This window comes from Bubalus kerabau, chromosome 12 (genome assembly GCF_029407905.1).
Source record: "Bubalus kerabau isolate K-KA32 ecotype Philippines breed swamp buffalo chromosome 12, PCC_UOA_SB_1v2, whole genome shotgun sequence".
Lineage (NCBI taxonomy): Eukaryota > Metazoa > Chordata > Mammalia > Artiodactyla > Bovidae > Bubalus > Bubalus kerabau.
In genome coordinates, this window is record NC_073635.1 from 79,601,137 (window position 1) to 79,623,950 (window position 22,814).

The 22,814-nt window shown below is 46.4% G+C and overlaps 1 protein-coding gene and 2 long non-coding RNA genes across 3 annotated transcripts in view; 1 reads left to right on the forward strand and 2 right to left on the reverse strand.

The window, feature by feature from the left end:
• Positions 1–13,402, reverse strand: part of STK24 (serine/threonine kinase 24) — a 141,721-nt gene extending 128,319 nt beyond the window's left edge. Inside the window, exon 1 of the mRNA XM_055542887.1 lies at positions 13,047–13,402. Coding sequence (XP_055398862.1) covers positions 13,047–13,187 — 141 coding nt within the window. The 5' untranslated portion in view covers positions 13,188–13,402. The remainder of the gene's footprint in view (positions 1–13,046) is intronic.
• A 2,737-nt stretch (positions 13,403–16,139) lies between these two features.
• Positions 16,140–20,029, reverse strand: LOC129624701 (uncharacterized). The gene is made up of 3 exons (XR_008701107.1): positions 19,892–20,029; positions 17,271–18,791; positions 16,140–16,974 (listed from the first exon to the last, which is right to left on the reverse strand). It is a non-coding gene; the product is annotated as an uncharacterized LOC129624701 (long non-coding RNA).
• Positions 20,009–22,722, forward strand: LOC129624700 (uncharacterized). The gene is made up of 2 exons (XR_008701106.1): positions 20,009–20,135; positions 21,172–22,722. It is a non-coding gene; the product is annotated as an uncharacterized LOC129624700 (long non-coding RNA).
• Positions 22,723–22,814: the final 92 nt, after the last annotated feature.

Sequence of the window (22,814 nt, forward strand, 5' to 3'; positions counted from 1 at the left end):
CAGATCAAGACTTTACTCTCACCAGCACCCCTTTCTAGGACACGGCCTTTCTGCTTCTTTTGTATAAATTTCACCAATTCTATTTTCTTCTGCATTTTTACCTCTTGGAAGCAAGCTCATTGGAAAAGACCCTTATGCCAGGAAAGATTGAGGGCAGGAGGAGAAGGGGGCGACAGAGAATGAGATGATTGGATGGCATCACCAAATCAATGGACATGAGTTTGAGCAAACTCCAGGAGATAGTGAAGGACAGGGAAGCCTGGTGTGCTGCAGTTCATGGGGTCACAAAGAGTTAGACACGACTTAGCAAATGAAAAATAACAACAACAAGCAAGGAAAGTACTTCTCCTTCTGGTTTCCTGTCTCAGTTTTCCCGTACTCTTCTGTCTGTTCTGTATCCAGCGGGGAGAATGGATGATTTATCACTGAAGCTTTATCTTGTTTGAACACATAACTGTGAATTTATTTTCTCAAACAAGTAATTTACACAAATGTCTCCAAAATGAGCCATACAGTAAGACACAGACTGAAGATTTTGTTTCTGCTCTTATTCTCCATCTTTCTGTTCCCTACCCTCTCTTCCCCACCGATAAGCACTTCCAGTATTTTTCCTGTTTATTTTTCTAGAGTTTCTTTATGCAGTACAAGTACCAATACCCTTACTTATGCGTGCGTGCGTGCAGCTAAGTCACTTTAGTTGTGTCTGACTCTTTGCGACCCTATGGGCTGTAGCCCACCAGGCTCCTCTGTCCATGAGATTCCCCAAACAAAAATACTGGAGTGGGTTGCCATGCCCTCCTGCAGATCTCCCTGAATCAGGGATCGAACCCGAGTCTCTTAAGTCTCCTGCATTGGCAGGCAGATTCCTTACCACTAGTGCCCCCTGGGAAGCCCCATCCTTCCTTATTCCCTTCGCCTTTTGTACAAAACAAGCATACACTACACACCATTCTGCACCTTGGTTTTTTTTTTTCACTTAACAATAATGTATATTGGAAATCATCCACTATCAGGGCATAGAAAGTTCCTTCACTCTTTTTTATAGCTACAGAGCAGCTCAATAAATGGATATATTCCATGGTTTATTCCGTTTGTCCCCTAGTGATGGAATTTGGCTAGTTTCCATTCTTTGGCTACTATAAAAAATGCTGTAAGGAATGACGTTGAGTATGCTGCATTTTGCCCAGAATAAATATGTCTGAGTCAAAGGAAATATTTATAGTGCTAAGTCTTCTAATATACATTCCCTCTAGCAGTAAATGAGTGTGCTGGGGAAACAATTTGTGTTGTTGAACTTTGACATTTTTTCCAGGCCTATAGATAAATGGGGTATATTGCTGTAGCTTTAGTATGCATTTTGCTTATGTGTAAGGGTGACCATTGGAGAAGGAAATGGCAACTCACTCCAATATTCTTGCCTGGAAAATCCCATGGGCAGAGTCGTCTGGCTGGCTACAGTCCATAGGGTTGCAAAGAGTCAGACATGACTGAAGTGACTTAGCAAGGGTGACCATCTATTTATATTTTTAAGTTATTTGTATTTATTTTAATGTATACTCTGTTCATATTATTAGCTCTTTCAGGAAGCAGGTGTTTTGGTCTTGTTATTGACACCAAAGAGCTTTTTCTATATTAGGGTGACTAGTGCTTTGTGATATGCATCATATAAATACTTTTTCTAACTCTGTCATCTGTCTTTTGAATTTGCTTATGATTCTTTTGGCCATGCAAAAGGTGTTTTTTAAAAAATTAACATAAAATACAACTGACCTCTTTTCCTGGTGTACAGTTCTTTTTTTTTTAATTTAAATTTATTTATTTTAATTAGAGGCTAATTACTTTACAATATTGTATTGGTTTTGCCATACATCAACATGAATCCGCCACGGGTGTACACATGTTCCCCATCCTGAACCCCTCTCCCACCTCCCTCCCCATACCATCCCTCTGGGTCATCCCAGTGCACCAGCCCCAGGCTTCCTGTATCCTGCATCAAACCTGGACTGGCGATTCGTTTCTTATATGATATTACACATGTTTCAGTGCCATTCTCCCCGTGTACAGTTCTATACACGCATAGATTCATAGAACCGGCACCGCCACAATCAAGACACAGAACAGTTCCATCACCCCACAGACTCCCTGGTGCCATTCCTGTGTAGCCATGTCTTCCCCACCCCTGGAAACCACTGATATGTCTTCCTTTCACTAGAGTTTTTCTTTCCAAGAATATTTTATAAATGGAATCATTCTGTGTGGAGCTTGTTTTAGCATCACGCCTCTGAGATTCATTCAAAGTGTGTTTATATCCTCAGCTCATTCCTTTTGGCTGCTGAGGCCACTGTACGGACGTACCACAGTTGGTTTATCCATTCACCAAGGACATTTGAATAGTTTCCAGTTTTTGACAGTTATGAACAGAGCTGAACAAACATTCATGTAAGAGTTTTGGATGTGCTGCTGCTGCTAAATCGCTTCAGTCGTGTCCAAGTCTGTGCGACCCCATAGACGGCAGCCCACCAGGCTCCCCCGTCCCCGGGATTCTCCAGGCAAGAACACTGGAGTGGGGTGCCATTTCCTTCTCCAATGCATGACATGGTAAATTCCCAGGAGTGGACTTTTGGGTTGTACGTTTGACTTTATAAAAAGCTGCAAATCGTCTTCCAGAGTGACTGATGACTGCGCACCCCCGGCAGCACGGTTGCTCCTCCTCTTCCTCCGCAGTTGGTGTCGGTAGGATGTTTTTTGTTCTGTTTTTTTTTTTTTTTTTTGTTTGACCACACCCTGTGGCTTGGAGGCTCTTAGTTCCCCAACCAGGGCAGGGATCTAACCTATGCCCGCTATAGTGGAAGTGAAGTCTTAACTGCTAGACCATCAGGGAAGTCCTGATAATATTTTTTATTTAAGCTATTAAATAGCTAGTGGTATCTCATTGCAGTTTTAATTTGCATTTCCCTAACAATTTGATGCTTATTTCCCAGTGTCCTCTTGGGTGAGCATCTGTTCAAATCTGTTGCCTATTTTTGCATTAGGTTGTTTCTGACTTCTCAGTTTAGAGTGCTCTTCATATACGCTACATATAATCCACTGTTGCATATGTGATTTGAAAATATTTTGCCCCGGGGTCTGGCTTGTCTTTTCCTTAACATAATTCTTTGTGCTTTACACAAAGTTGTATAATTTTGATGAGGTCTGCTTAATCATTTTTTCATTTATTTATCATGTTTTGGCATCCTGCCTAAGAGTTCTGCTTAACCTAAGTTCATGAAGACTTTCTCCTACGATATCTGGTTCTACATTCAGATCTATGATCCACTCTGAGTTTATTTTTTATAAAAGATATAAGATTTAGGTCCAGGCTCATTTTGTGTGTGTTGATATTCAGTTGCTCCAAAGCTACTAAAGCAAAGTCATTGAAATGACTATTCATTCTCCACTGACTTGCCTGCATCTTTCTCAAAAACCAGCTGGCCATATTCATTTGGCCCTATTTCTAGCTGCTCTGTTCTGTTCCATTGATCAACATGACTCTCTCTTGCAGACCACACTGTCTTGATTACTATAGCTTTATAATACGTTCTTTAAATGAGAGGAATGATTTGCCTGAATTTTTCTTTTTCAAAATCATTCTGCCCATTCTTGTTCCTTTGCCTCCCCATGTGTATTTTAGAATCAGCTCCCCTGTACCTAGAAAAATATCCTGCTGGGATTAGAGCTATGTTAAATTTGTAGGTCAATCTGGGGAGAAATGACATCTTAATTATACTGAGTCTTTCCTGTCTATCAACTCTCCATCATTTAAACCTCCTTAAAGCAATTTAAACATTAATTGCTTTCAGCATTAATGTTTTGTAGTTTTCAGCATATAGATGCTATACACATTTTATAGATTTACCATTTCATTTTGACTAAGCTATTGTAAATAACATGTGTGTGTGTGTTTAAAAATTTCAGTATATGGTTTATTGCTAGTGTGTAGAGATGACTGATTTTCATATTGACCTTTTATTCTGCAACCTATTAAACTCACTTTAATACGAGGTTGGTTTTTTTTTGGTTTGTTTTGTTTCCTTGAGATTTTCTGTGTAGACAATCGTCTCATCTGTGCAGAGAAACCATCTGGGTCCCTTTTCAATCTGTGTGCCCTTTCTTTCTCTGTTTTGCTCTACTGCACTGGCCAAGGCTTCCAGTGAGACATTGAATAAAATGAAGAAGCCTTTGTGGGCTTTGTTTGTTTTATTGGCCGAGGCTGCGTTTATCAATCTTATATGAATTTTGGATTTTGATGAATGATAAGAAGACTTTGCACTGAAAATTATTTTATAACTCTCTTTTCCCCCTCTTTTTGGAAAAAAGATGCCAGGGCAGCTGTAAGGGCTAGATGACAGAGTAAAAGAGATTTAAAGAAGCAATTTGGTAGTCTGTGTATTTCTTTTCATGATGTCTGAGAACTGCAGTACAAGAACTTGAGGTTCTTTAAGACTACTCTTCAATTGATGAACTCTCTTCTTTGTCACACTCCACTCTGACACTGAACCATGGGGGTGAGAGCTCTTTGTCATATTACCAAGGATCCTAAGAGCATCCACAGTTTTAACACGAGTCCGTTTACTAATGCAAAGTGAGATAAAATTCCAGTGGCATGACAAATTTGAGTCTGATTTCAAGAATGGCCAATAAACATTTGAAAAGACTCTCATTCTTATTAGACATCATGAAAGCACATTAAATCTCTAATGTGACACTATTATAAACTCAACACAATGGCTAAAATGAAAGAAGACAAAAATATAATGAGGACTAGTCTGGCTGTGGAACAACTCGTCTGGCTAATTTCATTCATACAGTGCTGTTGGGAGAGTAAATTGGCACAATCACTTTGGAAAATCAGTAATATTTACCAACTGTTACCGTACATCTCCCCTGACCCACCAATTGCAGTCTTAGGCAGATGTCCAAGACAAATGCATACATGTGTCTGATAAAAGATATGTACAAGAATATTCATAGTAGCACTACTGGAATAATCCCAAATTGGAAGCTGTCCAACTCTCCATCAACAGAAGAACAAAGAAATTATGGCATATTCACACTGTTGTATATAAAACGAGATTCACTGAGAATGAATCCACTTTAACTACATACAACAACAGGCTTGAATCTCACAAACTTAATGTCAAGTGAGAGAAGCCAGACACTAAAGAATATATATTGCATGAGTCTATTTATATGAAGGTCAAAATAAGCATAAGTGACCAGTGGCACTAGGAAGCATGATAGTAGATCACCTTAGGTGGGTAAAGAGTGGGATTCTGATAGTGTTCTGTTTCTTAAAATGAGTGCTATTACCTGGAATACTATTTCTGTATGCCAGAATTTTTTTTAATGATAAAATTTCCCAAGTGGGAGATTATTGGTCCAAAGGATATAATGTTTTTTAGATTCTCAATATATACTTGGTAGGTGTGACATTTTTCAAATTAGGAAATCAAGGCTAAGAGAATGTTAAGCAATTCATGTAGGGTTTGCTGTTTAATTGCTAAGTCATGTCCAACTCTTTTGCAACCCCATGGACTGTAGTCCACCAGGCTCCTCAGTCCATAGGATTTCCTAGGCAAGAACACTGGAGTGGGTTGCCATTCTCTTTTCCAGGGGTCTTCCTGACCCAGCCATCAAGCCCAAGTCTCCTGCACCGCAGGCAGATTCTTCAACCTTGAGCCACTGGGAGCTCATAAATTGTATAGGTCAGATTCAACTCGTACTAGGATTTCCAGTGGTTAAGAGACAGTGCTTTCCCTGCTGTGGACCTGGGATTGATTCCTACTCAGGGAACTAAGATCCCACAAGTCGAACCACGTGGCCAAAAAAAAATTTTTTTTTGAATAAAGAGACTCTCACAATTCAAAACAAGAAAGCAGATTAAACTCTTATTTTTATGAAATGCCACAAACTCAGAACCCTAATCCTTGTGGTGTGGGAACCTAAATTAAATCCTTTGTGAAAATCAGCTGTGTGCAAGCTGCCTTATGATGCCATGCTTCTGCTTTGACGGGTCATTCCCCTCAGTAAACTTTCACGGGTACACAGGAGGGACGGGGCGGCTGAAGTCATCAGCTTTCGTCAGGGAATCAGGATGTCTGCCGGTAACTCTCCGGGTTATCTTGGCAGAATGGCCATCATGACTGGGCCACAGTTAGCTTATCTGGAAAGTGAACACTCTGAATGACTCCTAAGGTCCTTTCTGGTTCAAAGTCCTGTCGTTAAAGTAGAGTGATTACACATCTGGGGAATCAAGGCTGAAACTCTCTTCCTGGACACCCTCCACTAAATATTATGCCACAGCTGAAATGATTGCTGCAAATGTACATGTTTTGCTTTACATTTCCTTTAAAATATCTTCAGAGACCCAAAGAACAACTCATATATGCCAACCCCACAAATGTTCCTTTAGAAGGTGGTGTTGAGAACTTAAGAGGTGGATCTACTCAAGAGTACAGTGTGTAGGGAAAACATGTCTTTGTATAGTTGAGAACTAGAAGGAAAGTGAAAAATGAAAGCCTTGGACTTGGCAGGATGACCCAAGAGGTTTTTTTTTTTCCTTTTCGATTCCTCTCAGTGTTGTTTGTGCAATGCCAACATTGACAACAAAAATACTACTTTCTAAGATGCTGGTGATGAATTCTGGCTTTGAGCTTTGCTTGGAGGATTTTTTAAAAGTAAAACCTTATTCTTTAAAAAAAATATTTCAAGATCCTGGTTAGTTTGAGTCAGAGTGAGTATACGTAATGGACGCAGGAAGCCTTCAGGGGAGCTCTGAAATTGGCCAGAACCTACGAAACGAAAGAGCAGGTTTCTGTACTTAGCATATTTATTGACTGGCTGTATAAATCAGTTTCTGAGAGGGAGGGGCAGGGGACCAGACCAGCTGAGCCCTCTGGTTCAGGATATTCTTTCTCCAACACTCCCCTCCCTCCAATCTCACCCTCTCTCTGCACCCACCTGAAATCAGAGACAATTAGTGTCAACTGCTTTCTCTCCCTGACTTCTTTGTATGATTCAAAGCAGAGTTGCCTTTCTATCTGTGGTTCTCAACCAGGGGTGGTTGGCTTCCACCTACACCCCAGGGGATATGTTCCGAAGTCTGAAGATACTTTTGGTTGTCACAAAGGAGGAAGATGCCTACTGTCTAATGGGCAGAGGTCAGGGATGCTGCTAAACACCCTCCAATGTCCAAGACAACCCCCACCCCCACCACAGCAAAGAATGACCCAGCTCCAAATGTCAATGATGCCAAGGTTCAGAAACCTTGCTTTAGGGATGAAATAAGTGAAGATGGGTTTCTTGACCTAGTCCCTCATGGCAAGCTGTCATTTGCAAAGGACACAAAAAGTAAGTAAGGGGTCATGGCCAGGCCTGTGGTTCTGCCTCAGTGACATCATCAGCTCCTGGAAATCTGATATCCAGTAGCTTTGCCCGGATGAAGACCGACCTCACCAGTCGCCTGGGTTGGCAGGGGTTGGCCCCGGCCCTGATGCGGTGCCTGTGACATACATTCCTATGGGCTCAAGAGGCCTTCATGCCAACCGCCCTTTCTGTAAAGCCTGTTTCTCACCAAGGCAAGTTCCTGTCAAACCAGTTTCTCAAGCCTGGCAGCCGAGCCCTCATATTTCCAAATCTCCTCTCCCTTAATGATGTGAGCTCAAAGGCACAAGAGAACACAGGGACCAGGAAGCCCAGGACTAGGTGAAGGGGAAATTGGCCAAGAAGAGAAGCTATCAGAAATGTCATAAAACCACCAAGTCATATGAGGAAGCGCAGCCAGAACCGGCACAGGCTGCACCCAAAGGCTGACCGTGAAACAGCTGTTCTGGGAGCTTGGCTCAGGGAGCTGGCGCACAGCACTGAAGAGGGAAGGACAGGGAAAGGAATAGGTCAGAGAGCTGGAACCAGTGGAGAAGTCTTCATGGACAGGATAAAACAGTCTCGAGAGTGAAGAACAGAAACTTATCACATGAACCACGGTTTGGTGGAAATACTTCTTATAGCATCTGGCTTCTCTCACTTTAATTTTGTATTCACTGTGCAACTCTGACCTCAGTGAGGTTTTCTGAGGTCATAGTTTTCTGTTGACCGGAAACATAGTTTGTCTGTTGAAATGAAGACATGCCTGTTTTTAATTGTAATTTAATAAACGAGCATTTTGGTTTTGTTGGAGTCTGGCCCCTTCACCCTCGGGTGAATCTGAATTTCGGGACTTGAAATGCTAAGGATCCTGGAAACAGAGCTGGAGGCCCTGGGGGAGCTTCATGGCCACAGATGAGGGACCATCTTGCTTCTGGGGGAGGCTTTTGGTTGACAGCATTGATGGAAGGGAGACTGACCACAAGGCCGCAGAACCGCCGGGTTACTTGGCTCTCCCTCTGCCACGAGGGCTTCCCTTGTGGCTCAGCTGGTAAAGAATCTGCCTGCAATGCAGGAGACCTGGATTCAATCCCTGGGTTGGGAGGATCCCCTGGAGAAGGGAAAGGCTTCCCACTCCAGTATTCTGGCCTGGAGAATTCCATGGACTGTTTGGTCCATGGGGTCGCAAAGAGTTGGACACGACTGAGCGACTTTCGCTCGTTGCCATGAGGGCTTCCCCAGTGGCTCAGCGGTAAAGAATCTGCCTGCAATGCAGGAGACATAGGAGACATGGGTTCAATCCCTGGGTCAGGATCATCCTCTGGAGGAGGGCATGACAATCCACTCCAGTATTCTTGCCAGGAAAATCCCATGGGCAGAGGTCCATGGGGTTGCAAAGAGTCAGACATGATTGAACATGCTCTGCCATTAGCTTCTTTTCCTTCCATCAACCCAGCTGAGGATATTTGTTGTTTAGTCGCTCAGTCATGTCCGACTCTTTGGAACCCCACAGACTGCAGCATGCCAGGCTTCCCTGTCCTTCACCATTGCCTGGAGCTTGCTCAAACTCATGTTCATTGAGTTGATGATACCATCCAACCACTTCATCCTCTGTCGTCCCCTTCTCCTCCTGCCTTCAATCTTTTCCAGCATCAGCATCTTTTCAAGTGAGTCAGCTCTTCCCATCAGGTGGCCAAAGTACTGGAGTTTCAGCTTCAGCATCAGTCCTTCCAATGAATATTCAAGACTGATTTCCTTTAGGATTGACTGATTTGATCTCCTTGCTGTCCAAGGAACTCTCAAGAGTCTTCTCCAACACCACAGTTCAAAAGCATCAATTCTTTGGCTCTCAGCCTTCTTTATGGTCCAACTCTCACATCCATACATGACTACTGGAAAAACCATAACTTTGACTAGATGGACCTTTGTTGGTAAAATAATGTCTCTGCTTTCTAATATGCTGTCTAGGTTTGTCATAGCTTTTCTTCCGAGGAGCAAGTGTCTTTTAATTTCATGGCTGCAGTCACTGTCTGCAGTGATTTTGGAGCCCAAGAAAATAAATTTTGGAGCTGAGGACATAATCTTATTAATTAACCCAGATAATGAGGGATAAGGAAAAGAGAGGGCCTTTTAAACCCAGAGGTGTGGGACAGATGGATGAGTAGGTCAGTGGGCATGAAAGATTTTCACTGCATTAAACTCAACAAGAAGTCTTAAGAAGTAGTCACAGACAATGTGGTTAACAGAGCAGGGACCACATGAGGTAAGGAAAGCACCATGTCTCAGAGTCATGCAGGGTCACATACTGAGCCCTGGCCAGTCCCTCACTCTCCCAACCCCTCTCCTGGTGGTTTGGGGTCTTCTTCCAGTGGTTCGCTTCTAGAAGTACCACTGTCTTAAGTCTCCTGTTCCAGACTCAGACTTTGTCCAGTAGGTTGAGCTCAGATTCTGCTCAAACTCTGGGTCTGGCTTCTCCACCCTGGACCTCCACTTGGCTTAGTCACACCCAGACCTGCCTGGACAGCTTACTCAGATTCAATTGAAAGGTTCTATCAGAGGTAAATGACTGTGCACCCCCTTAGCCAAATGGTGTATTCCTGCACCCCTTATCTGAGATCAGAGCAACCGCAGACAGAGTTTGAGCTGGTCAGCCAGGAAAAGACACCCATGTAAAGAACCCACCTGCCAATATAGGAGACATAAGAGATGCAGGTTCGATCCCTGGGTTGGGAAAATCCCCTGGAGGAGGGCATGGCCACCCACTCCAGTCTTCTTGCCTGGGGAATCCTCATGGACAAAGGAGCCTGGCGGCTACAGTACATGGGGTCACAAAGAGTCAGACACAACTGAAGTGACTCAGCACACAGCACCATGACAAGTGAACATCAGGACCCATGGAACCCTGTGGAGGCCAAGTTACAGTCATGAAGCCTGTGAGGCAACCAGGAAAGGTGTTTGTGGGGAGCACTTCCACGAACAGGTGAAACAGAACAGGGACACATGTGATGCCAAGAAGGTGTTTCTCATAGATGACGACATCTGAGACATCGGAAGTATCTAGATCTCCTACATCTGCTGGATCAGAATAACTGAGGCCAGAGCTCAGGAGCCTGAGTTTGACCCAAGTCATCCTGGTGGTTCTTACAGACTCCAAAGGGAACCATGGCGGAAAGAACTGTATGCCTAGGACACAGAGCTGCAACCAGGTTGCACATCAAGTTTAGGGGGGTTCTTGCTGGATTTCTCTTACCCCACACTTTTTGCTACTGCTACTTCACAATGAAAAGTGAAGTATTTTTACTTTTATGATGAAAAATAAAATAGAAATAAAACCAAACTAAATTAAAAGATTTAAAATATATAAGTAGAAAGGAAGAAAGAGGAATTGGATGGAGGCCTAGAGATAGGGACAGAGGTAGGCAGCCCCCGAATAGCCCAGGTGAGAGACGATGAAGACAGGGCTGATGCAGTGCAGGTACAGAAGGACCAGACCTTTAGACCTAGACTTAGAAAGCCCTGGTTTGAGTTTGTGAAATCTGAATGCAATCATTACTGGCATCACTGCCCACTTTCCATATGCCAGTTACTATTCCCAGGGCTTTCCATACGTCATCTCATCCTATTATCACAGAAACATTTGGGGATAGATACCCTGTTTATTTAACTTATATGCAGAGTACATCATGAGAAACACTGCACTGGAAGAAACACAAGCTGGAATCAAGATTGCCAGGAGAAATATCAATAACCTCAGATATGCAGATGACACCACTCTTATGGCAGAAAGTGAAGAGGAACTCAAAAGCCTCTTGATGAAAGTGAAAGAGGAGAGTGAAAAAGTTGGCTTAAAGCTCAACATTCAGAAAACGAAGATCATGGCATCCGGTCCCACCACTTCATGGGAAATAGATGGGGAAACAGTGGAAACAGTGTCAGACTTTATTTTTCTGGGCTCCAAAATCACTGCAGATGGTGACTGCAGCCATGAAATTAAAAGACGCTTACTCCTTGGAAGGAAAGTTATGACCAACCTAGATAGCATATTCAAAAGCAGAGACATTACTTTGCCAACTAAGGTCAGTCTAGTCAAGGCTATGGTTTTTCCTGTGGTCATGTATGGATGTGAGAGTTGGACTGTGAAGAAGGCTGAGCGCCGAAGAATTGATGCTTTTGAACTGTGGTGTTGGAGAAGACTCTTGAGAGTCCCTTGGACTGCAAGGAGATCCAACCAGTCCATTCTGAAGGAGATCAGCCCTGGGATTTCTTTGGAAGGAATGATGCTAAAGCTGAAACTCCAGTACTTTGGCCACCTCATGCGAAGGGTTGACTCATTGGAAAAGACTCTGATGCTGGGAGGGATTGGGGGCAGGAGGAGAAGGGGACGACAGAGGATGAGATGGCTGGATGGCATCACTGACTCGATGGATGTGAGTCTCAGTGAACTCCGGGAGTTGGTGATGGACAGGGAGGCCTGGCGTGCTGGGATTCATGGGGTCGCAAAAAGTCGGACACGACTGAGCAACTGATCTGATCTGACTATGATCACCCCAATTTTTCAAATGAGGAAAGTGAGAAACAGAGAGGTTAATTAACTTGCCCAAAGACACACAGCTAGCAAGCGACAGAGCTGATAAATAAGTATGAATGTGCTTCGTTTAGTACTCTGCTCTGTATAATGTCAGCGAACAGCTTTTCTCTTTCTTTTTCCTTCTTTTTTAAGTGGCCAAGTATTCCCTTTAATCAGTAGGAAAACTTCCGATCCTTCCCCGTGACTTCAAACATTGTCTGTTCCCCAAAGGGTCAACCCTCGCTGAGATCAGCACCACCTGAGACAGACTCTGAACTGGACCCACTGGGAAATACCATCCTCACCCTGACCAGTCCGTATGGCCACAGAAAAGCCCCGTAGAGAACAGCATCTTCACACCACCTCTGCCTCATGACTCGGAGGTGTTACCTGTGCTTCCCTGAGCTGGCTCATTACCCAGAGTGTGGGTTTCAGTGTCAGGACACCTGGGTTCCAGTCCCAGCCCTGCCACCTGCCGGCTGTGGGATCACGGGCAACTCACTCACCCACTGGCCCTGCTGCCCACTGGCCAAACATTGAGCAGCTTTGCAAATCCCTGCAGGTGATTCCAAAGTGCCACCGGATGGAGCACCTTTGGTTTGCCTCTCCAAGCTTTTTGTTTCTTATATTCCTTAAAATGGGAGTAACCCTTCACAAGCAAAACTTCTTGAGCACTGATTAGGCATTTTCTCATTGAGTCACCAGAAAAAGTCCACAAATCCAGAACTATTTATCCCCTAGTTCAGACTGCTTGCTTAGTGGCAGAGCTGAGACCCCAACCCAAGTGGTCAGACTCTAGGCACAATTCTTTTCACCGCCTGCCATCTCTCCATCAGCAGTTTCAAATACGGTTGTTCTGCAGATCAACCAAGACACTCCTAGTATAGTGCCTAGCATGTTAGTCAATAAATGGGAAAACTGAATTGTTAACTTGAGACGAAATTTATTCTAACCTACACCTTTCAAGATGTCTTGGATTCCACAACCCCACCCTCTGCTGCCCAAAGCACAGAAGGCATCAAGTTCCTTTTCTGTGATTATTTGATGCATAAAAAAAAAAATCAGGGTCCTTACTTACCCGCAGTCCTGGATTTCCCAGACCGACTTCGCTCAGCCACAGTCTACACCGGGGGGATCCTTTGGGGCCACTACAATGCAGTCTGTTTTCTGGAGTCGAGACAATGATGGTCTTCCATCCAGGGTGTGGCTTGTGCTGCATCGCCTCTGTCTTCCTGAGGATCTTCAGGTAATCTTTCGACTGTTGTATTTGGATAGCCAGACGATATACTGATGCATTCCAGGGGTTATGGTCACGGCTTATCGGCCCAGTGGGCTGGCTGAGGGCTGTGCCTTCTTCTGGGGACACTCTGGATCATGAGGAGGTGTGTGAAGGGCCCAGCATGTCAGCAAAGCCTTCCTTGGAACCCACTGCCCACGTTTCCTGTGTCAGGATCACCTGTGGGGCTTCTTAAAGCATCCAAGGGCTCCACACCCAGAGCTTCTGATGGAGCGCAGCTGTGCATTTCGAACTAGCGCTCAGGTCACGTTGACGCTGCTGGTCCAAGGACCACTCTGGGTTCCAGACACAGCCACCATATCACCTGGGCCTTGTGAGGCTGATTCCTGGCAATTCCGACAGTGACTCTGAGGCCACCTCATGCCTGCCCTGGTCATGGAACTCCTCCTCTCTTTGGTCGCGCAGGGCCAAAGGTCCACGAGGAGCCGCCTGAGGTGGTGATGTTGGGCGGAGCCAGGACCAGGGGTCTAGAACTTCCACTTGTTGGATCAGACGACTTCCAGAGCTGAACAGGGATGGTCTGCAGTTAAGGAAGCCTTGCATGCCAGGAGTGAAGAGCAAAGTCCAGAAGAAACACAAGGCTCCAACATCAAGAAAGTCTTTTATGTATTTATTTTTTGGGTCTTAGTTATGGCATGTAGGATCTTCAGTCTTCACTGTGGCATGTGGGATCTGGTTCCCTGACCAGGGATGAAACCTGGGCCCCCTGCATGGGGAGCTGAAGAAGAGTCAGAAAATGACAATGCACCCTGCTTCAGACTGGAAGGGGCTCAGAGTCCTGGGAAGCAACCCTGCCAAAGCCACATGAAAATGTCCGTGTGATGGATGCATGCTCGTTACCTAAAAATACTTGTCTGGCGCTGAGTAAGGTAAGAAATTGATCTTGAGAAACCATTTTGGTAGAAAATGTCAGGTGTCGGTGGCTTTTACCCACTGGAGACAGTCAACGCACAGCTCCTCTGGCTGACCTAGAGTTGCCCGCTGCCTTGGATTGGCTGGTTCTGTTCCATCTTGGGGAGCGTCACCTTCATTCATTTTGAAATTCCACTTTGCTCTTCTGCACTATGATGAGGAGCAAGCGAGATGGCAAAGTTGAGGTCAGGAATGGCTGTTTTCCCCTAGAACACAGGGGAGTGCTGGCAGGGCCCTGAGCCTCTCCTAAGCTCCTCCATCCATCATTCAGGCTCTCGTTGACATTTCCAGACCAAATGAGGACACACTGCTTTAAATGAAAAAGGAATGTGACCTAACCTAGGAGTTAGAAGTTTTTAGTAAGAAAAAACGTTGTACCCTGCTTCATCATAATAATGTGCTCCAAAATGCAGCGGTACCCAGCTCAGAGAGGCCTCGTTTCCTCTCCCGAGCGCCTCTAATGAAAAGAACACTGGAATGAGAATGTTGAGCAGTTTCTGCTGGTTAGCACATTTTTGTTTCGTCTTTCGTGTGCTTGCTTCTAAATGGAGTCTTAATTGCATTGAACACTGTATTGAACCTTGGCGAAAATAAGGTTCAGTAACAGACAAGAAGTATTAAGATGAGTAAGCACAAAAATGGAACGGGAAGTGAAAAAAAACCCCAGGGTGATGGCTGACAGTTAAAAATGAGAAAGGCCGAGGCGACTCCCAGAGCTGATAATCGTCTTCAGTGTAGTAATTATGCTAAAAGGGGTTTGGAATATAATGGTGGAGACAGGGGAGTTTGATAATGCTCCACACTCTCTTCTGAAGGCTTTCTGAAAACATTTTTCTGAACTCAAAAAAGGTCCATAAAGTGGAATTCAGAGCCTTCACCAGGCTGAGTGGTCACATGGGTATCATTTGAGAACATTCTCAGACCAAACGAACATGACTGCAGTCACCACCCAACTGGGAAGGCTCTGCATCCATTTTGGGCCACATTTTGATGACAAGATCAAGTCTAAACACTCCTCTGACCCAGGGGCCTCAGCATACAGATGCTTTGTAGATTCCTTTCTTTTCCCTGCTGGCTCACATGGTAAAGAGTCTGCCTGCAATGCAGGAAACCTGGGTTTGATCCCTGGGTCAGGAAGATCCCCTGTGGGAGGAAATGGCAATCCACTCCAGTATTCTTGCCTGGAGAATCCCACAGACAGAGCAGCCTGGCGGGCTACAGTCCATGAGGTCACAAAGAGTCAGACACAACTGAGCGACTTCACTTTCTTTTCATCCCAGTGCTTTAATTCTGTAACGTCTACAGGATGTTTATGGATAGTAACAAAACCAAAACCAAACCAACATGAGAACAATCCTGGAGTTAGCAAGGACATTTAGTGTCCCATTTAGTCTCCGATGGGTGCAGATACTTTGGGGCCTGCTCAGGGAGGCTTCTTCAGAAGCTCCCAGAGCATCTGATATGGCTGAGTTGACATTCTCAAAAATATGGGAAAATCAGCTTTAAGGCAATAAGAGTGTTTTTCCTGAGGCTTTAGCATAAAGGATGAAGGCAGGGGAGGGGACACCTCCTCTGAATACTTTCATGGAAAGTTATTCTACTTTGTGGAGGAAAAGCTGGAAAAGCACATGAAACTCTATTCCACAAGGTTTAATTCACTATGTCAAAAGGGAAACTAATTCATTCTTTTCTGAAGGTGGTGTTGGGCTGCCTGTGTTCTGTATCTGATCATTGCTATCACCAGCCATCAGATTACCCCAAGCAGTCGCCAAGCACAATCCCGCTGATGCTGTTATGGTCTTTCATAGCATTCTCCTTCCCGCCCCCAGCCTGTACTGCCACCTCCACACCGCCTACAGCTCCGCAGGGTGACTTCCAGGGGGAATTTTGTTTGCTTTCCAAAGGAGATGGGCCAAAGAGTCACTTCCCCTGAAACTCCAAAATGATGCCCACAGATTTGATGGCTCAGTAACCGGAGCACTGACACTGGGGAGATGATTCCCAAACGAGTGAAAACCACCCCAGACCTCCATCTGATCATCTCCCCCCGCCCTCCATCCCTGGGGTTGGCAGGCTGGGATGATGTGGCTGGCCTATGGGGGAGGGTAGTGAGGATTCTGGAAAGAAGATCTTCAGGCCCAAGATGGCACATGGCAAAATATCTTTTATAGCCTCTGCCTGTGGTGACCACGGACAATGTCCCTGGTCCTCAAAAGCATCTCTAGCCCCCTGGATGCATCAGAGGCACCTGCCCTGGAAGAAGAGTATCCTACCCTGGATACTGCCCTCACTCTACCCATCCCCCACACTGGAAGGAGCCTTCTGTCTTCAGAAACTTGAGCAGCTGGTCTGACCTTTGTGGAAATAAAGAGCAACCAAATGGGTGTTCCTGATGGCTCAGACGGTACAGAATCCACCTGCAATGCAGGAGACCTAGGTTCCATCCCTGGGTTGGGAAGAACCCCTTGGAGAAGGGAATGGCTACCCACTCCAGTATTCTGGCCTGGAGACTTCCATGGACTGTGTAGTCCAAGGGGTTGCAAAGAGCAACTTTCAGTGAAACTGAAAAGAGAAAGGGGAGGCTATCAAGTCAGCCCTTGCTGTAGCAAGGGAGGCAGCAGCCAACACTTGCCTTTGGTAGAGACTCAAGGGTAGGCAGAGGGGTGGGAAAGATTTAGAGAACAGGTAAGGCTCCTCCCTGATTGGAGGCTGCTGGCCGTGGGAAGCTGGGGGCGGGCCAGTAGGAGCGGAGCTCCTATGTGATTGGTTGGGGGCCACGTTGGCTTTCTCCGGTTGGCTGCGAATTGGAAGTGAGACCAAAAATTAGGGAAGCTGGCAGTTGTTAAGCGAGTCCCGGCCTTTTTTTTTTTTTTTTTTTTTTTGCCCAATTGCTAGAATGATTATTGCTTCCTGGACTGGTTGCTAGAGTTACTGACCTGACCTCCTACGAGTCTGACGTACACAGCTGGCTGGCTTCCTGGACTGCACATCAATGTCCTCACAGACCCCTCCCCACGGTGCCCCCTCTACCCACATTTACACGCCTAACTCTCAAACGACTATTTTCTTAACCCGTCTCTCTTCAGTCCTCACCTCCTCCTGGCAAAGCTTCATTAGTGTGAAGTCTCCGTGGACATTTGCAAAAAGCAACCCGGTTAAGGTGTGACGCACCCCGCAGTGCATTCCCAGGTGGTTCTGCGCCTCTAAAGACGCTGAATGAAGCTCATTCAGCAGCAACTCCTGAGAGTCCTGGGGTGACTCAGGGAAAGAATGCTGGCAGTAAGGGAGGGGAGTATCTTGGGTCAGGTAATTATGTCCTGTGCAGCGGAAGGGCCTCTTTGATTTCACTGTTTTGCTCAGAGGACAGCCACAGCCAAGGGCAGGCTGCACAGGGACGAGGTAGCAAGGGATCTGGTGCCACGTGGAGTGACACAATTCCTAGGACTTTCACCAGCCACCTGGCCTCTCAGGTGGGAGATGGACTCAAAACACGTGGGCCATCGGCAACCATCTTGGGACATTTACAAAATTCCGTTCCTGTAGATTTAGGCTCAATATTTTGATGCTCACAGAGCATGTTCTGCCTACAATTCAAAACCCACAAGTAAGAAATTCAGCAGCTGGGGACTTCCCTGGTGGTCCCTGGTAGCTCAGTCGGTAAAGAATCTACCTGCGGTGTATTAGACTCAGGTTCGATCCCAGGGTTGGGAAGATACCATGGAGAAGGAAATGGCAACCCACTCCAGCATTGTTGATTGGAAAATCCTATGGACAGAGGAGCCTGGCGAGCTACAGTTCATGGGGTCACAAGAATCAGACACGGCTTAGGGACTAAACCACCACCGCCAGTGGGTAGGAATCCACCTGCCAATGCAGGAGACTGCGTTTTGTCCCTGATCTGGGAAGATTCCACATGCCAAGGAGCGTGTGGAACTAAGCCCATGCACCACAACTACTGAGCCTGTGAGCTAGAGACCAGAAACTGCAACTGCTGGGCCCACGTGCCGCAACTGCTAAAGCCCCAGACCCGGGGCTCCACCGCAAGAGAAGCCACCACAATGAGAGACCCACACACCGCAACCAGAGAGCAGCTCCTGCTCGCCACAGAGAAAAGCCCCCACACAGCAATGAAGACCCAGCACAGCCAAAAATAAATAAATAAATCTTAAAAAAAAAAATCAGCAGCTGAAAACTTTGGGAGAGAAGCTGCAGACCGCTGGGCCTGGACTGCCTTCGTCGGGTCAATAGGATTCGTGTCTTTGCCTGTCCCTGACATGAGATTCATTCCCGGTGCTGTGCAAAGTGTGGGGAATAGATTGAAAACAAAATCTGCTCCTAAGGCCGAAAACCTCTCCTCCATGATGGTAGAAGAGAAAGAAAACGGTTTGACTATTGAGCAAGCGTTAAACCAGAAAGTGATGGGTATGGCAGGCAGTCTGCTGAAGGGATGCAGACAGGAAGTAGCCTCGTTCTTAGGCAGCTCAGTGGGTACATGGATTACATCTGCAGGTTTCACAACGAGGAGTCAGATGACAGTTCGGGTCCATCTTCTCCCCGGGCACTGGGAGCCAAGGCCTTATCTCCTCTGACTTTGCAAAGGGACAGCTCCAGGTCCTGGAGGAAACGATTGTGTCGTAAGACTGGCAAGTGGCTTCCTTGACCATTAAAACGATTTACCCAAGTTTGAAAGGACAGAGAAAAAGAAATTCTGAAAGAAAAGGGGGAGGGTGGAGAAGGCTTTTTTCCCCCTCCTTTCAGCTACAAGCAGTAAGCCTCTATTCTTAACTTATACTTCCCCTTACAAAAGCCACGCCTGTCAGACAAAGGCAAATATTCTATGCTATCACTTAGATGGGGGCTTCTGAGGTGGTTCGGTGGTAAAGAATCTGCCTGGCAATGCAGGAGACCTGGGCTCGATCCCTGGGTTGGGAAGATCCCCTGGAGGAGGGAATGACAACCCACTCTAGTATTCTTGCCTGGGAAATCCGATGGACAGAGAAGCCTGGCAGGTTACAGTTCATAAGAGTCGCAAAGAGTCAGACAGGAGTGAGCGACTGAACATTCAAGGAGACACCACTTATGTGTAATCTAAAAAAATAAATGTACACAAAAGAGACTCACAGATACAGAGAAACTAGTGGTTATCCGTAGGGAGTGGGAAGGGGGGAGGGGCAAGATGGGGAAGGGGATTAAGGGACAGAAACCACTGTGTATAAACCAGGTTAGCACCGAGGGTATGTTGTACAGCACAGGGAACAGCCGTTGTTTAGCAGTAACTTTAAATGGAGTATAATTATAAAAACACTGAATCGAAATGTTGTACACCTGGCACTAATATAATATTGTGAATCAACTATACCTTAATTAAAAAAAAAAAACAAAAAACCACCCACACCTGACTCGGGAGTCGGGGACTCCTGGTTCAGAGGGACCAGCCTGGCAAGGACACGGCAGGCGGAGAAACCCGCGGGTGTGGGTGCGGTTTCCCCCTTCGGATGAGCTGCCCCCCACCCCACCCCCACCCCCCACCGTCCCCTGCAGCTAAAGAGAGGGCAAGGGGCTCCGTGGTCCCGGCGAGAGAAACCCTCGGGGCAAAGCGGGGATTCACTGGCAGGGGGCTTCTGTCTCGGTTCCTTGCCCCCCACGCAGCCTTTACGCCCTCCCCGCCCCCACCCTCCGCCAGGCTCACGCTTTTCTCTCTGATCCTGACTCACATGCTAAGGTTTCTATAATGGAAAACGAGAGCAAAAAAAAAAAACGAGCGTCAGGTGATGAGTCAGAGCCATTCAACAGCAATTTAAGACGCTCTGCTGGAAGGAGTGCCGCTGGGGCTGCAGCGGGAAGCAAAGGAGAACGCGAGCTGCCGGAACACGGTGGGGTGGGGTGGGGTGGGTGGGGGGAAGGGGGAAGAAATGCCGACCCCCCACCCCGATCCCGCCTCCCTCCAGGAGCCCCCAGGTGGGTTTTTAGCAAAGCAATCAGAGCTCAAGAAAAGATCTCCAGTAAATCATAAGGTCAAACTCTCCATCTTCAGATTGGTCCTGGCCCGATGTCCTCAGGCAGGTGATTGCTGGTCTGACCTTCAATAAAATGTGGCCACCTGCTGCCATTGACTGGACATCCAGTCATTCCTGCACTCATTCATTCTTTCTCCAAAAATGGGGTGATGGTCAGCTTTGTGAAGGGCATTGTTCTGACGGTGTGGATATAGGACAGATGCTGCCTCTGTGTGTTCCTAGAGAGAGAACAGATATTTGGAGCTGTGTGTGTGTGGTGGGGGGAGGGGGGGTTAGAGCCATCCAGCCCCCAGAGAGGCTTGAGTGGGGCCCCAGGAGTCACCTGGGCCTTCCCAAGTGGCGCTAGTGGTAAAGAATCCACCTGCCAATGCAGGAGACACCGAGCTGTGGGTTCGATCCCTGGGTCAGGAAGATCCCCTGGAGAAGGAAATGGCAACCCATTCCAGTATTCTTGCCTGGAGAATGCCATGGACAGAGGAGCCTGGTGGCTGCAGTCCACAAGATCACATAGTCGGACCGGCTGAGCACAGCAGGGGTCACCTGGCATGTGGTCTAATCCTGCTACACCTCACCGTCCTGAAGAAGCTTCAGTACAGAGACCGGAAAAGCTTTCTTGAAATATACCTAATAGCAGAGAAGCCTGCGAGGGTGGCTTAGCCCTGGCTCTTGGCGCAAATCTGTGATTCAGCTGTGCAGTCAGGGGCTCCTTCTTTGTCTTTTCAGGCTCCCCGACCTGAATCAGGTGCCTAGATTCCCATTAACTCTAGTCGGCCAGGTGAGGCAGGTGATACAAGGAATGCTGTTCACATTTATTGTTATCCCTGAATACTTACTCTCAAATACAAGTAGGCATCTGTAGTGGATCAGGACTCTATGTGGCCTTCCTGGGACAGACCCCTTCTGCATATCCCCTGCCCCTCTCTGAACTATCTAGGTAATAACAGGATGTGATGCACATTTTCTGAGTTGTTTTGCAGGTGCTAATATGGAAGACGGTAACTACTTGATGACCAGGAGCATGAAGCCCCCAGACCTACTGGCTCCTAAGGATTGATCATGATAACCCCTGTGACCCCGCCCCATGACCTCACCATCAACCAGAGAACAGTACATGAACTGGAACTCCCCTTCCTCACCTTCCCTGTGAAAAGGCTTGCCTGAACCTCCTGGGGGAGTTTGGGGGGGTTGATCACAAGCTGCCTTGGACTCCTTGCTTGGTGCCCTGCAAACAATGCTGCACTTTCCTTCACCAACACTGTGTCAGTAGGTTGGCTTGACTGCTCGAGGGCGAGCAGATCCAGGTTTGGTTCAATAACCCATCACTGTGTAATAAAGCATCCTTCTCAGAGCACTGAGAAGGTCTCAGTCTGCAGGACTGCTTCGGTGAACTTGCATCATTTCCACGGATCAATCTCTAGGTTCAAGTGTTAAAAGAATAAATAAATCTTTACCTTTGTCACTTGCCACTGGAGAAGAAAGGAAGCTTAATACTTGGTGACAGCATTATCAGCATCAGTACCTTGTCCTGCAAAGGCGGTGCTAGTGGTAAAGGACCTGCCTGCCAATGCAGGAGACATAAGAAATGCGGGTTCGATTCCTGGGTGGGAAAGATCCACTGGAGGAGGGCATGGCAACCCAATCCAGTATTCTTGCCTGGAGAATCCCATGGACAGAGAAGCCTGGCGGGCTATGGTTCATAGGGTCACAAAGAGTCGGACATGACTGAATCGACTGAGCACACAGAACCTGCAAAACTCAGCCAAAGAAATCTTGCTCCCCCCACCAAGTTCCGTTGAAAGTGGGTGACTTAATATCAGGAAAATGTAGTTTTGTGACCACAAGAGAAATTGTTTCAACAGTGAAATGTCAAATTCAAAAAATTAACTTCTAAATTTTTTAATATAACCTTATAAGAATAATCAAATTGTTTTTGAGGATATGTCCGATTTTTTTTTGTAACCCATGAACTTGGTCTTTGATATCCTGCTTCAGCATTAACCAGGTATCAATTTTAACACCCAGTCACACCCGTTCAGTGAAAATGAACATTCAATGCATCTGTAGTCACTGAGGACTCTGAGTCTGCCAGACTGAGTCTGCACAGTTCTGAATGGCTGGCCATGGGGAAGTTGGGAGGGGTGAGGAAGGGACAATGAGGCAAATATCAAAGGGTAACCAAAAGAGCTGAAGGAATTGTGAGCTCAAGAGCTCCTGACAAAGTTGGTCTTGCAGCTCACCGGACACCCATGCCCCAGGCACTTCTGTTTTGAGACCATGGCTTTTCAGGTGGTGCTAGTGATGAAGAATCCACCTGCCAATGCAGAGAATGTAAGAGACACAGGTTTGATTCCTGGGTGGGGAAAATACCCTGGAGGAGGAAATGACAACCCACTCCAGTATTCTTGTCTGGAGAATCCCACGGACAGAGGAGCCCGGGGGACTGCAGTTTGTGGGCCTGCAGAGTGGGACGTGACTGAGCACAGCACAGCCCTATTCGGATAAGCAGTTTAGCACCCAGACCCTCATCTTGTCCTCACTTCTGCTCTGAGTTCTTTTGTCCAGAGATCCTCCAGGGCTGGGACCTTGCCTTGTCTCCTAAGTCTTGAGGGTCTCCAAAGCC